Below are 15,080 nucleotides of genomic sequence, written 5' to 3'. Positions count from 1 at the left end.
TAAAAAGAGGAGGAAAGTTTAAACTTAGAGGACCCACTTATAAGATATGTTCTGTGCTCTTCTCGGCAGAAAACAGAGTGAATGAGACAGCTGAAATAAACATTCAGGTAAGTAAACCTGCTCCTTCAGCCTTAAGCTCTATGCTTTTTCCTCATTTTTTAAATACTTTATTGAAATCCCAAAGACAGACAAAGCTGCTATCTGTCTTACCCTTTTCATTACTGTTTCCTCGGCTTCTTTAGATTTTTAACAAGTACAAATAAAAAATTACATGGAAACTCGAACAAACCAATGCTTCATCAAGATGAGCAGAATAGGAACTACAAGAGATGTGGTATGGAAGTATGAATATTAACATACTAATTATTTGAGGTAAAATTTGACAGGGCAGCAATGTTGGATCTGAAAACTAAATTGAGACTGCACTGTGTCAGTAGACAGTGGCAATGTGTTCCTTGGCTAATTTGCTTGAAATGCTGCTATACAGGGATTATTGTTTGGTAAGGCATGTTTACTAACTTCTAATTCTAATTCTGGCATAAAGGTATAATCTCCATGTGTAAGTAAGAAAACCAATTGTTGAATTTTTATGTTTGCATTGTAAATTAAAATATGAATTCAACTACAAACTCTGTAAATCAAATTGTACTGATAGTCCTGGAAATCAAATTGTACCGATAGTCCTGGAAATCAATTTGTACCGATAGTCTATAAAAAAATAAAATGATGTTTAGCCCACCTTCTTCACCTTCGAGATAACCCAAAACCTATTCATCATAGGTCTTCCATCTTCGAATCTTTGACTAATTGACCCATACCCATTTTTCCCCCATGAATTCTGGAATCTCCAAAACCTTATTTTTTTCCCTTTAATTTTTGCTACACCAAAACCTACTATCAATACTGCATGCCCTACGTTGTCTTCACTTTGACATGGTGCGCGGAAAATTGCATCCTAAAAAAATTTCAAGAAAATTATGAGACAATTGAGGGACATATGTTGTTATGGAGAGTCATTATTATATCTACTAACATAACGGTACCTTGTCAATATATAATATATCATCCATCAAATGTCTTGGACAGCTAAACACCCTATCACCGGTCCAAATTTTTTCAGGAAATGTTCTACTTCGTAGATTCTAGTTCCATTTAAAAGAAGTAGAACATAGGTTGTTTGGAACTAGAATCAACGAAGTAGAACATTTCCTGAAAAAATTTGGACCGGTGATAGGGGTGTTTAGCTGTCCAAGACATTTGATGGATGATATATTATATATTGACAAGGTACCGTTATGTTAGTAGATATAATAATGACTCTCCATAACAACATATGTCCCTCAATTGTCTCATAATTTTCTTGAAATTTTTTTAGGATGCAATTTTCCGCGCACCATGTCAAAGTGAAGACAACGTAGGACATGCAGTATATTCATAAGCTTTTTCTTCCAAACAACCTATATTCACATAAATTTTTTAGTTTAAAAGAAGAAAAATAGAGTATAAAAGAAGAAAAAGAAGAAAAATTACCCTTCTCTCATAATCCTCAGGACGAGTCCCGCTTCCATATGGACAATCCCTTGCTTTTAACACGCCATGTTGTCTCATAAAGGTCAATGCCCGTTCTACACTGCATCCTAGGACAGTTTGGCACTCTGGGCTCACCATGTTGTTAACTATGTCCTGGCGGGAAATATGAAGTGTTTTTCCCATTTTAATGCTGCAAGTTGCTTCGAAGGCTGCAGCAGCAGCGAATGCAAAACAAGAAGCAAGGTTTCCTTGATCCTGGACCTTAGGTAAGTGGTCCCCCATTTGTCAATCAAAAAAACATTGTGGGAATGTTGTTCTGGTCCCCCCATTTGCCTATTAAGTAATAACAAAAGAAATCAAGCTGATGCTATATAGCAAGAATATAATGTAGAACATCTGATTTTAGTGATTTTGTCAAGATATTTAATAGACAGGGAATACTTTATGTGAATATAGGTTGTTTGGAAGCTAAAAAAATTTCAATCAGAAGAATTCCTATTTACTTCTCATAATTTCTTGTATTGAATTTTAATATGATTGTTGGTATTAGTAAGAGTTGAAATAAATTTATTTGAGGAGAATAATCATTACATTGTTTACTTCTGAATTCTCCTCTCCTATAGGAAATGACTGAAGCTTGCTATAAATGTCAGACCTGAGTTTATATTGCAACTATTTCTGTTCAAGACTTGGCACAAGCTGAAATTATTTGGGAAAGTCTTTTCATAATGTTTTTTATTCAATTTTAAATATCATTACATTGTTTACTTCTGAATTCTCCTCTCCTATAGGAAATGACTGAAGCTTGCTATAAATGTCAGACCTGAGTTTATATTGCAACTATTTCTGTTCAAGACTTGGCACAAGCTGAAATTATTTGGGAAAGTCTTTTCATAATGTTTTTTATTCAATTTTAAATAGGTTAGGTTATTTTCCAAGTGTCAAATTTTGTATCTACTGCTAAAACTCATTCGGTATTGTTTTAAAACATTTTATAGAAGTATGGTATAATCAATTATCAATTTAATTTGGTGTTTGTCTACGAAAATTATACATATTAAACCAGAAAATAGAACCTTTTGCTCTTGTAGGCTCTACTTGCACAATGTGTTGTTTTCTCCGGCAACAACCTTTTGCTCATGTAGGCTCTACTTGCACAACATGTCGTTTCCTCCGGCAACAATGTAACTCCAGCCATGGCCTTTGCCTAGATACAAAAGAATCCATAGTGTAGAGAGTTAAGTTCTTGAGAAACTAAACTAAACTTTTAAACATGGTAACAATCACTAGAGATTTGTTACTTGCATCAAAGGCCCAATAAAATACAAAATGTTTTTGGGTGTGTACATGTATATTCACTTTTATAATTGACCTTAACAGTAGTTGAGTTAACCACCTACAAAATTATTTTCAGACGATGTTAACATTTAAGCAAATACTTAAAACATGGCAATAATAATTATACCATTCATCTAGCAAATAATGGTAGCGAAGTATAAAAGTCTCGGACAGTAAATCTCACAGACAAGCAACAATTTTAGTTGAAGAAAGTACTAATGCCTTTCGCAAGTAAATAAATCTGAATTTGACATTAATGTGAAAACCAAAAGGCATATCAAACTGGTACGGCAACTAGTTCAACTGGTTTCGCTACCAGTAAGGTAAAATACAAACAAAACAAAAAAACAATTAAAAAAGTATATAAATAAGTTAAATAGTAACCTAAAGATAGTAAAATGCAGTAGTTCAGAAACAAGATCTAGAACTGTTTCGAAGTATTCAATTTTAGATATACATAGTTTATCTTTAGTCATGATTTAAGATAGGGCATTATAGCAGCAATTGATCCGCGGAACCAACACCATCCGATGAGAAAATGCCTTTTATGTAAGATAGCTGCTTTACTCTCATATTATCTCTCAGGGTTATAGTGCCGCCAACACTCAATATTGGCTATTCTTTAGTACATTCGGTCAAAGCAGAATCCCCCATCATTAAAGTTGCCAGATTCGTTTAACTAGTCATCCTACAGTACTAGATTTAGGGTCTACTTTCTTTTTGGTGTGCTGCTCTTGCGGTTACAAGAAAAGCTGCCATGTTCAGTGTGCAATACATTGCAGTCTCCGTTAATCTTTCATATTCCTTGTGTTATCTTTCTACTTTTGGTACGATATCTTATCATGTCCCAAATTGTATTTTCCCTCTAATAAAAACATATTCTATTCCAAAATAAAGGATCAGCAGAAGCATCACCGTATAAAGGCGGTAACCATCCATTTCTTGCCGGACAAAATGAACAAGGCTTTGTGTGGCCGAGTTGATCCACTGATCAAGAACATTTGATGACTTTTGAAGTGTGGCCTGATCAAGAAGTACAAAAGGTGCTAGACCCTCAACCTCAAGCCTCTTTGTATTTTGAACAAGGAACCTATATGCATTATACCACGGAAGGAAAACATCTCTAACCTACAAATCACCACAATGGAATACCAGTTGATCAGCAAAATGAATAGAGAGCAGTTACTAAAGATGAAATTAAATAAACTTTAATAAAAATTGATAGCAAAAAATAAAGGCAGATGGATGATACTAACAACACCATAAACTCCTTCCTTCTTGAAACGAAGTGGCTCAGCACGCACAACAGGAGAGTTTATAAGGTACAATCGCAAGGCATCCTATCCAACAAAAATAACATTATAATAGTGCTTCATATTGTAAATCAAACTGTATTGAAGTCATAGCCATAATTAGAAAAGGCAGGCAAAATATGTTTTTTGATATGACATGCTAATCCTCATAAAAAAAGTTACAAAACCAAAAAATAATTAACATTTAAGTTCCTACCGCTCCATAATCATTAATAACATCCATGGGTGAAGGATAGTTTTTCAGACTTTTGCTCATCTTTTTTCCATCTTCCGCCAGGACAAGCCCGTTGCAAATTAGATTCCTAAAGGCAGGCTTGCCAAATAATGCAGTAGCTAGCACCATTAGGGTATAAAACCTGCAAAATAGAAAAGCATAAAACTGAAATACACCACCAAATTCTTAAATACAAGATAATTTGGCACTAAAAAGTAGAAGGAACTGAAATAATTTGCCAAGATAAAGGACACAACAACAAGAAAAAGTCTTTTCCCACTGGGTGGAGTTAGATGCATGAATCTAATAATGCCAACATGTCCTAGCAAGATAAAAGATAATACTACTAAGTAAGAAATAACATCATGAGGAAATAAAAATGCCACAACAATCATGTATCCAGAAGCATAGTGGTCACCCACATGGCACATGGTAATATGTGGGGGCTACCCCTTCCCTAGTTTTAATTTGGACACAATAGAACACCTAAAAATGAAGGAGCAGCTAAAATTTTACAGATTTTAGAAAAAAATGAAGATATAGAGAATAACATTTCAAAGCGAAAAGTAATTCATAACTAAAGTGGCAAACAGGCCTTTGATAAACCACACATGTGAAAATAAAGAAACTGACCAACCACGGGTTTGATCCAGCCCTTCAGCAACAAAATGGCCAGGAAAATTCTTCTCAAACAGCTCAACATTTTCAAAAGGATAATGAATATATGCATAAGGCATGGACCCACTTTCAAACCAGCAGTCAAAAACCTGAAAGATGAAACATTTAGTCCATAACAAAGAACAATACCTTTAGCTACTAATTACTATTGTATTCTTAGAGTATCGACAAAAAAATATCTCTACTTAACCATATTAGAATTATCCTTTCAACCTGATGATAATTTTTTACTTGATTGAACAGTCAATGGTGTTTTCTATAAATAAATTATATTTGTAATAATTATTTTCAATTAAATGTGATAATTATCCTTGGGTCAACATAGGGGTGGTGATAATCAGGGCGAATAGTGTGGTAGCTGAAGAGGCACTTGAACAAGTGAACAGGACCATCTCAATTCTGTTTCTCGTAAACATTTATAAGTTAATTGTAAGATTTGAAGCTTCAACAGAAACCGTGCAACTGCTGGGAGTAAGATGTAATTGAGGATCTTAATATGGTCATGGTAGCAACTTATCTGAGGTTTTGTTTCTAGTTGGTTTTTCAGTTCAGGATATTTCCAGTGTCTCAGTGGATGGTAGGTAGTGGTTTAACTAAAATGATTATGTACGTGTTTTAGTTTTCTATTGCAAAAAAAAAAAAATTGTTGGGTCAACTTAGCTAATGTTAGATAGCATTTCAGTTTTGACAGCTTGAAAGAGTAAACAAAAACAAAACAAAACCATGATTAGGAGATTATGAAACAATTGATAACAACATTGCAAAGGAACTATGAATCAGCAATTTTTACATCATCAACACGTCGAAGCACACGGCCACTTTCACTTTGAATTGTAATATGATCAATGTTGTGCCTATGAAGGTCAGACACCTGTAGAAACCATCACAAAAGGATCAGTGATGTTTTATCAATAATATGGCAAAAGTATCCATGAGAGCTCATTAAACAAATAGAACAACCAATTTAACAAAACTTATAATAACTTAAACAAACTTGAATAGGAGAGAGCCACTTTGGAGCAAGTACATATGTATCTACTACTATTCTCGAAAAACTTTTGGGTTTTAGATATATTACCTTAGTAATTTGGTAGCATCGCAAAGAAAATATTAAAATTACACAAATTTAGAAAAAGTAAAATGCAAAATCTACACCCCTTCCATATTACCAAACAAAGAAGAAAGATGCAGAATATGTTGAACTACGCGTGTGACTTCATGCAAACAAAATCAATTGATAATGACATGAATCCTATACAATTTCAAAGAGGTGAAAGGGTGATTCTAACCTTTACACCTGAAAGCTTTTCAAGTTTTGCAACAGAATCTATGACAACTATTTCTTTCTCATCCTCACTAATCCATATAGGGAGAGGGGTCCCCCAAAATCTACTTCGACTAATTGCCCAGTCTCTTGCATTTTCCAGCCAATTGTGAAATCGCTTATCCTGCAACACGTACGAATATAAAAACATTTACCAAAATTATAGATTACATAAAATTCATAGTGCCCTAGGAGATGTTAACGGATAAGGATGCGTTTATGAACACCGCTAAGTGTTCCGTGCCTGGATTTTTTTTGGAATATTCCACAACTGAATATTTGTCCATCATTTTCTGCAGTTTTTAAGCACCATATACTAGTTTATCATATAAGCATTTATCGTATCCTCCATAGGGAATTATTCCTCCTCGCACTCCATAACAAACAGTTACCTTTAGTATGTTATTGATAGGGCATAGTAACCCGTTTCAACTACTAACAAGTCAGCTTACAATTAATAATACATTAACATATTTTTCAAAGAAATAAACTAGTAATAAAAACATTTTATTTTTTATATTATGAAGTTATAACAATTAACATTGGCTTCGTAAAGAAAAAGGAAACAGTAGTAACAAGATCAAATATTAAGTAAGCAATCAAGGAGAATAAATTGGGATGAAGCGGAAGACTATGGTACCTTGACAAAATCAGGGACCCAGTAAGTCTGTTTATTGTTTTCCAACAATTTCTCTTTCAGCAACTCCACTCTAACAAACCTATAGCGAAAGTGCATGACAATTTTGGGTTAAATTAAAAAACAGGCTAATAGATGGTCACCACCAGCATCAAACTGCATAAAATTACACCGAAAGCAAAAAGCGTGTGAAGTAGCTATCACCGGAAAAATATCAAAATTAATTATTAGGTAAACAAAAACCATGTAAAACTACTAGTATAACATGAATATTTACAAAATTAATTATTTCAAAAATAACAAATTTCACATTTCGTTTGTAGAAATGCATATTAAAATCATTGACAAAAGGACTGCATTATTTATCCCAAATGTTTACTCCCTCCGTCCCAAATTATAAGAGAAATTCACTTTTTAGATTCATTGAATAATTAATGTATCTGGTCTGCATATAGACCAGATACATTAATTATTCAATGAATCAAAAAAGAGAATTTCTCTTATAATTTGGGACAGAGGGAGTACTTCTTAAAACCATGAAAAACATTAAAATGTAAGAACAGAATATCAAAAAAAAAATGAAAATAGAACTTTATAGAAGCTTGAGATAAAAAAAATAAAAAATAAAAACTTTTCTTTTTACACTTTGTCTTCATTCCACAAAAGCACAAAACTTATGAAGATTGTGTATTTGGTTGGAGCAAACAATTATTTTAAAAAGCTATTTATTATAGCACAGTTTTTCAGTTGGGTGCTTCCGCTTAGTTTGGATATGGGAAGAACAAGGAAGGAAAAGAGTATGAAAATGGAGTTTTCTAATGTTTGGATCTCAAACGAAAAAGAGGAGGAAAGTTTAAACTTAGAGGACCCACTTATAAGATATGTTCTGTGCTCTTCTCGGCAGAAAACAGAGTGAATGAGACAGCTGAAATAAACATTCAGGTAAGTAAACCTGCTCCTTCAGCCTTAAGCTCTATGCTTTTTCCTCATTTTTTAAATACTTTATTGAAATCCCAAAGACAGACAAAGCTGCTATCTGTCTTACCCTTTTCATTACTGTTTCCTCGGCTTCTTTAGATTTTTAACAAGTACAAATAAAAAATTACATGGAAACTCGAACAAACCAATGCTTCATCAAGATGAGCAGAATAGGAACTACAAGAGATGTGGTATGGAAGTATGAATATTAACATACTAATTATTTGAGGTAAAATTTGACAGGGCAGCAATGTTGGATCTGAAAACTAAATTGAGACTGCACTGTGTCAGTAGACAGTGGCAATGTGTTCCTTGGCTAATTTGCTTGAAATGCTGCTATACAGGGATTATTGTTTGGTAAGGCATGTTTACTAACTTCTCCAATATGCGCTTTTAAACTATTTTTCTCTTTTAAGCAAATAATTATATTAGAACGTGTTCTCCATGCAACACCTTAGTGTTATCTAGATTAGCAGCTATGTACCATGAAAAGTAAATACAGTATGTAAGATAAACAAGAATACTGCTGAAGAAAAAAATGACAATTAACTAACATGCCACAACATGGATACACTGTCCTATGATAACAACTTTCTATCATCATTTCCCATTATGCCACAAATAACCACTCTAATGTATACCAAAAGTGATGGTAATACTGAAAACAATTAAGAACTGAACATCTAGGTGGCTATCAAGTATCAACTTCCGAATGAAGTAATAATATCCAGAATTATTTGTATTTTTAATATCACATTCCATAGAGGAGAAAATGAAAGAAAAGTGAGCACATGCAACATTAGCAATTTTTGTTTGAGTAATACTTGTTCTATAATTCAATTAGGAAATTAAAGTAAATCATAGCTAATGCATAGAATAGATGAAGCTTTATTGCTGACAACACATGAAACTAGGTAAGGTCCAACAAGAAAAATTGAGTCCTATTTATCTATTAGCTAAATATAAAACAATCCAGAGTTAAATCTTGGTCAAACAAACTTACCAGCTTGGAACAGCTCTATAAATGAGTGGGGTATCAGATCTCCAACAGAATGGATAGGAATGAGTAAAAGCTCCAGACTTAAACAACCTACCCTTTGCCTAAGGAAAGATGAAACAGGAAAAGAAAATGATTAAAATAATCCAATTAAAATAAAGTTTAGCATAAACATTACTCAACATACACTCAACTTCTTCTGCTGAATAGTCTCACTCAAATACTAACATAAATACTAAGTAAGTTGGGAGTAATGTATTAGGGTTCCTTCACAAAACAAGCAAAAGAAGCGAGAAAGCTTTTTTTAATTGAATGTTATCCTGTTCACTACATCAAGTTTATCGTATTTTCTAGTATACAGCCCATGCTAAAATACCAACCCTTTTCTTTTGTTTCACCTTTCTACTCTCCTAACTGTTTTTTTTTATATTAGAAAAACATTGGGAAAGAAAATAAGTATCAGTATTCAATAACGAAGGTACGAATGATCATTTTACAACTGTTCCAGGTAAAATTTGAACATTGTACCTCGAGCTTACAAAGTCAAACTCTAACCACTGAGTTGACATCTCTTGGACAAAAATAAGGGCTTTCTTTCCCAATATTCTCAACTCTAAATGTGTCAGTACTGGAAAAAAATATGGGGAAAAGAAATTTTTTTCAAATTACATTCACCGAGTCACATGACAAGATATTTTTTCAAATTACCAGTGCCTGTAATATAAATCACTCCAAATTAATAAAGGATTCCATATGTAACACACCTTCACTGCTTCAATGATATCCTTGTCGGCTTGTTTGATATAGCACCCACTAAAGTCAGTAATTTTTTCAGTAAAGCAGCCATCATCATCAACAGCTACAACAAGTTTATCCTACAAGCCAATACAACAATTGAGTAGTGGTATTGGGAAGGGATGGTACTGCACATCACTAAACAACTGATAAATCTACGAAAGTAACCAGAGAAACAGAAATGCAAATCCTACAATTATGGGACAATAAGTCAGTAGCATACTAGCACTGTAGCATTTTATTTTATTTAGGCATTGGAGCATCTTCAAAATAGGAAGATTAATAAACAAGAAGGGTATTTCAGAAGTAACACATTAGCACCAACGTTGTTCATGCAATGAAGTGACAGGAAAAATCATCATTAAAGATGCAGCACGTGATAAAAATTTGGCATGATATAAGCAGATAACGCACCAACCTATTTGGTCAATGACAGATAGAGACCCGCCACAAAAACACTATAGTGGTATGGCCGCTACATCGAAGTTTAGAGAAGCAAATACAAGTAGTTTATAACATGAAATAAAAGTTACAAAACAGAAAAAATCACAACATTAAAGACATATTCATAACTAATACTCAAAGTTCATTGTTACCAATATTCAAACTCAACAAAAAGCAAAGATTTTTTAGTCTCCAAGGTCTAAAGTAACTCATCTGAGATTATAAAAAAACACAAGTGATTTTTTTAACGGAACCACTATCTCCATGGTGAGGATGGCCACCAAATAGTTGCAGAAAGGACCACAAAGGACCACAGGAAAGTTGCATGAGGTGAGAACGGGAGATGACAAGACAAGTGATTTTTTTCGTTGTCATTCAGAGTATTAGGGTGAAATGATCAAAAAGTCCAACAAAAACAGAGGGAACAGCTATATATTGAGGGCAAATAACAACTACTTCAAGAAAAAAGATACACATATGAAGACATAAAAGGCAAGTATTATGCACTCTGGTTGAAGTAAATACCTTGCTAATAATTTGATTCTCAATGCAAACACGGAAATCATCTTCACCAAAAGCAGCGGCACAGTGGACAACACCGGTACCACTATCATCAGTTACATAATTGTCGGCAACAACTCTAAAAGCTGTTTCAGATAGCTCATTAAAGTAATCAAATAATGGTTCATACCTGCAGAACATGTCATTCTATAAGTCTGGCAACATAAAATTATCTTACTGATTTTACTGATAAAGTCAAAACCAATATAAAAGATGAATGTAGTATAAAGAATAACTGCTTACTTCTTCCCCACTAATGAAGCCCCTGTGAATTTCTCCAGCACATCAAAAAAATCTAATACATTATCAGCCTTGCCACTTGAAGTGCCCTTGTTCTTGGCATTTTTAGGGACACTAGCTGAACTATTAGCAACAGCCTCTTTGGGCTTGTCCTTTGGGTTATGGAGTACAGACAGACGAGATTCGGCAACTATATAAACTTTACCAGTATACTTATTGCGTACCTGATTTCATTTGCTTCAATAATTAGATTTCAAGGAAAAGAAGAGGAGCGAATAAAAAAAGTGTGCTTCTACATGCACACTTACATCTCAGCGCCTAATTTAACTGACCTTCAAATAGGTAAAATTAGCATTGATGCACAGAGCAAGATTGCTAGGAAGAGTCCATGGCGTTGTTGTCCAAGCAACGAAAGATGCACCATCTGGATCGCCCAACAACGGAAACGTCATGAACACTTCAGGGTCAGATACATCCTGTGCCAATATAGAATTTTAGATGTGGATTGTGGATATTACTACAACAAATGTATGACATTCTCCAATAAAAAATAGACTTCATAAAAAAGCAATTATATTCAAATATCTTTACTCCAAAAATGTTAGTCAAACATGATTTTGAATGTAAAATCGACTTCATAAAAGACGATTTTGAAATGAAATCATTTGTGTTTGAATATCTTTACTCCTGAAGCAATTGTATTAAGAGCCTCTTTGGATGGATTTATTTGAGCTTATCTACTTCCATAAGATTTGTGTCACTATTTGGAGGCTTAATCAGAACAGCTTATGACGTTTTTCATACATTTCTTTGAACTTATTTTTATGAATTCTTCAAGATAGCTAATAGAAACAACTTATAACATAAATAAAAACAATTTAAATTTATTTTATCTTTTGTTATAAAAATAGCTTAGGCAAGCTTATTCATAATAAGTGCTTATTTTGATAAGTGTTTATGCTATAAGCTGCAAATGAGCTGTTTATCCAAACAGGCCCTAAGTTAAACTTAATCTAAATTTCTCAACCAAAAACTGTGTTTAATAACTTCTAGTCAAATGTAATTCTACTTCAGAACCACCAAACTCATCAAATGATCAAAACCAAGTTTGTGACACTAAACTAACTTTTTCCTATCACATTTCCGTAGCAACAAAGCATATTAATCACGTAATAAAAGTAATAACAAAACATAATATGAATATAATTTCAAAGTAATCGCAGCTAAAACCAAACAAGACAAGAAAAGAAGGTAAAGCTCACAAAAAGTATGAAATCACTAACCTTATAATTCTGACCAGCCTCAAAATTAGAGAGTGGAGTTTTGCAGCCAGTACTATATGGCATGACCTACAACAAAATTCACAATCAAATGGTGCTATAATCCTTCTAAATGTGCGTTCAAATTGGCCACAAATTCAACAGAATCACATAATGCCAGCAACATAACTTAAGCAAAATCAAAATGACAGTGTGATTCCATCAAATGCGCAGTCATTTCAAACATGCATGATAACGAATGATAGTAATGGAAATTAGGAATACCCTTAAAACCTTTATAAACAAGGTTTTTCGCATAAAGCTGAGAAAAAACCCACCAAACAGACTCCATAAACTTAAGATCCATAGTCTTATAATCATTCTTAAAATCAATCCACCTCCCAGTTCTCGTAATAACATTCTCCCATTCCGAAACATACCGCGTCACAATACTCCTACACTCCTCATTATAAACCCCAATCCCAAGCTTAAGAACATCCTCCCGCTTCTTAATCCCAAGCTTCTTATCGATCTCGTTCTCGACTGGCAAACCATGACAATCCCATCCAAATCGGCGCGTGACATGGTGTCCGGTCATGGATTGGTAGCGCGTGACGATGTCCTTGATTGTACCGGCAAGAATGTGGCCGTAGTGAGGAAGACCGGTGGCGAAAGGAGGACCGTCGTAGAAGATGTACTCGGGTTTGTCTTTGGTGAGAGATAGCTGTGTGTGGAAGGCGTCGATTCGGGACCAGAAATCGAGTATGGTTTCTTCTTGCTTTGGGAAAGCGAAGTCTTTGCCTTCGCAGACTTCTTCCATGGCTGCGTGGTTCTGAGGTTTGGATTTGGAGAAATGGAGAAATGGGGGAAAATTCAGACGCCGCCGTCAAGCTCTGAGTCTTAGCTTAGATAGTAACAGTAGTAGTATTAGGGTTTTGCGGCTTCGATGGTGAAGGAAAAATGGTAAGTCTATTTTTTCTTTTGTGAATTTTGCTTAAAATTTTAATTTGGCTATTACGCAACAGCGATGACATTCACTCTTTTGAGAAAAAAAAATTTAAATATCCAGGTTTCATAAAAAAAATACGAAAAAAACCATGTTTTCGGGGTATTTACCAATCTGTCTAGGTTTGGCATACCAGAACACTGAATGCGCCAAATGAAATGGCGCATAGGTGTTTATTTTGGGTGCATGCGCCAAATGAAATGGCTTGCCCTAAAATTCCCATTGCATGCGCCAAATGGAATGGCTCATAAGTCTAGGGTTTTGCCCTAGAAGCCAAACCATTTGGCGCCATAGTTCTAGGGCCTTTTTTTTTTTATTTTTTTTTTTTCAATTTTTTTTTAATTCATTTAAATTGGGAAAATGATAATTTTATATAATATTTTTTTATTTGTTATGAAGGTTACTTAAAAAAATTAGTAGAATAATTTTTTCGGCTTTAAAATGTAATGTAGAAAACGACTATCAAAAGTGTAACATCGATTGCAATATAAATTAAAAACTAAACGTCGATTACAATATTTTTTAAAAACTGAACATCGATTACAATATAATTTAAAAGCTAAACATCGGTTACAATCAAATTCAGAAACGACACAAAAGACTAATGAAAAGTACAGCAAAATGATCAATGACGGCCATCACCAAGATAGCCACCCGTTCCGCAATTTGGTCTTATAATGGGACGTTTACCGCGATCGTTGTTTCCGCCGCGAATATTGACACCGCCTCTTGCCCTAGCCCTACCCCTGCCCCTTTGTGCTTCTTGTTGGGTTTGTGTCACGGGGGCTGGTACTGGGATTTCGCGTGGATCGCTGTCTATGAACTCGTCGACGCCCCCATAATTATCCGGAAAACCGCTGTTGTAAAGTCGGGAACCCATTCCCTCAAATGTGTTTAGTCGTGGCGGTGGTGTTGGATGAGAAAAGACTTCGGGTTCATAGCATCCAACAGCACTAGAACTACCTTGATTAAATCCGAATTGGTTTGAAGGCGTTGCGAAGCCGGAGGGTGCGCCACGGTAAGATGATTCGCCATAAGGCCCATCGTCGGGACTAAGATGAAGGCTAGATGTACCAGGGGTTAGGTTTTGGCCGAATCCCCTCGAAGACCCAGCAAATGATGAAAATCCGAATGGTTGCGAGTGGGTTTGATATTGGTCAGAGGAAGGATGGCGGTCTTCATACCCTTGTAATGGTTGAGATTGTGATTGGAACATAGTTGATTGGCGGATGTTGCGTGCGGAACGGGATGGAGTGCTGAAAATGTTTTGTTGTTGCTGCTGGAGTTGTTGTTGTTCCTGGAGTTGTTGTTGTCTTTGTTGTTGTAGTAGTTGTTGTTGGCGGTGATGCAGGCTTTCTTGTTGTCGTTGCTGAAGTCGATGTTGTTGTCGGAGTTGTTGTTGTTCATGTTGTTGTTGTTGTTGTTGTTGTTGTTGTTGTGGTTCTTCTTCTGGTTGTTGTTGTTGTGGCAAGAAGTAGTTTTGTGCACGGGGATCAATTAAATAAAACGGATCTGCAAGAAACAAGTTTGGGGTTGTGGCTGTACGATACCAATTCATGTATTCAGGAGATGGTTTCATTTCGTGGTCACTAACGGGGAAGTTTAGGACATACTGGCGACGGTTCTTCCACATCTGGCGATGATCGGGTGCAAAATCCTTCCAGTTTTGGTGTGTCCATTGATGGTTCACTCTTTTTAGGTGCCACACTCCCAAGTCAACAGGAGGGTCGGGTATCCGTTGACGCATCCCAAACTGAAGCATTACC

The 15,080-nt window shown here is 34.9% G+C and overlaps 1 protein-coding gene across 1 annotated transcript; it reads right to left on the bottom strand.

Moving 5' to 3' along the window:
• Window positions 1-576: 576 nt before the first annotated feature.
• LOC131640038 (isoleucine--tRNA ligase, cytoplasmic-like) lies at window positions 577-13,322 on the bottom strand. The gene is made up of 17 exons (XM_058910453.1): window positions 12,597-13,322; window positions 12,333-12,400; window positions 11,382-11,525; window positions 11,053-11,273; window positions 10,774-10,939; window positions 9,774-9,884; window positions 9,016-9,113; window positions 7,038-7,116; window positions 6,363-6,521; window positions 5,864-5,944; window positions 5,029-5,162; window positions 4,378-4,537; window positions 4,125-4,208; window positions 3,784-3,996; window positions 2,607-2,737; window positions 1,531-1,863; window positions 577-1,457 (listed from the first exon to the last, which is right to left on the bottom strand). The coding sequence occupies exons 1-16, from the start codon at window positions 13,126-13,128 to the stop codon at window positions 1,677-1,679; spliced, it is 2,568 nt and encodes an 855-aa protein (XP_058766436.1). The 5' UTR covers window positions 13,129-13,322; the 3' UTR covers window positions 577-1,457; window positions 1,531-1,676.
• Window positions 13,323-15,080: the final 1,758 nt, after the last annotated feature.

The sequence above is a fragment of the Vicia villosa genome, unplaced genomic scaffold (assembly GCF_029867415.1).
Source record: "Vicia villosa cultivar HV-30 ecotype Madison, WI unplaced genomic scaffold, Vvil1.0 ctg.002905F_1_1, whole genome shotgun sequence".
NCBI classification, from domain to species: Eukaryota; Viridiplantae; Streptophyta; class Magnoliopsida; order Fabales; family Fabaceae; genus Vicia; species Vicia villosa.
Note: the sequence above shows the minus strand (reverse complement) of the source record. Positions and strands in the feature narration are given on the sequence as shown.

Coding starts and splice junctions, on each gene's coding strand:
- LOC131640038 (XM_058910453.1), bottom strand. CDS start 13,128: ATGGAAGAAGTCTGCGAAGGCAAAGACTTCGCTTTCCCAAAGCAAGAA. Junction 7,117..9,015: donor TATAGAGCTGTTCCAAGCTG/GTAAGTTTGTTT, acceptor CTTTCGCTATAG/GTTTGTTAGAGTGGAGTTGC. Junction 4,209..4,377: donor TTATTAATGATTATGGAGCG/GTAGGAACTTAA, acceptor TTTGTTGGATAG/GATGCCTTGCGATTGTACCT.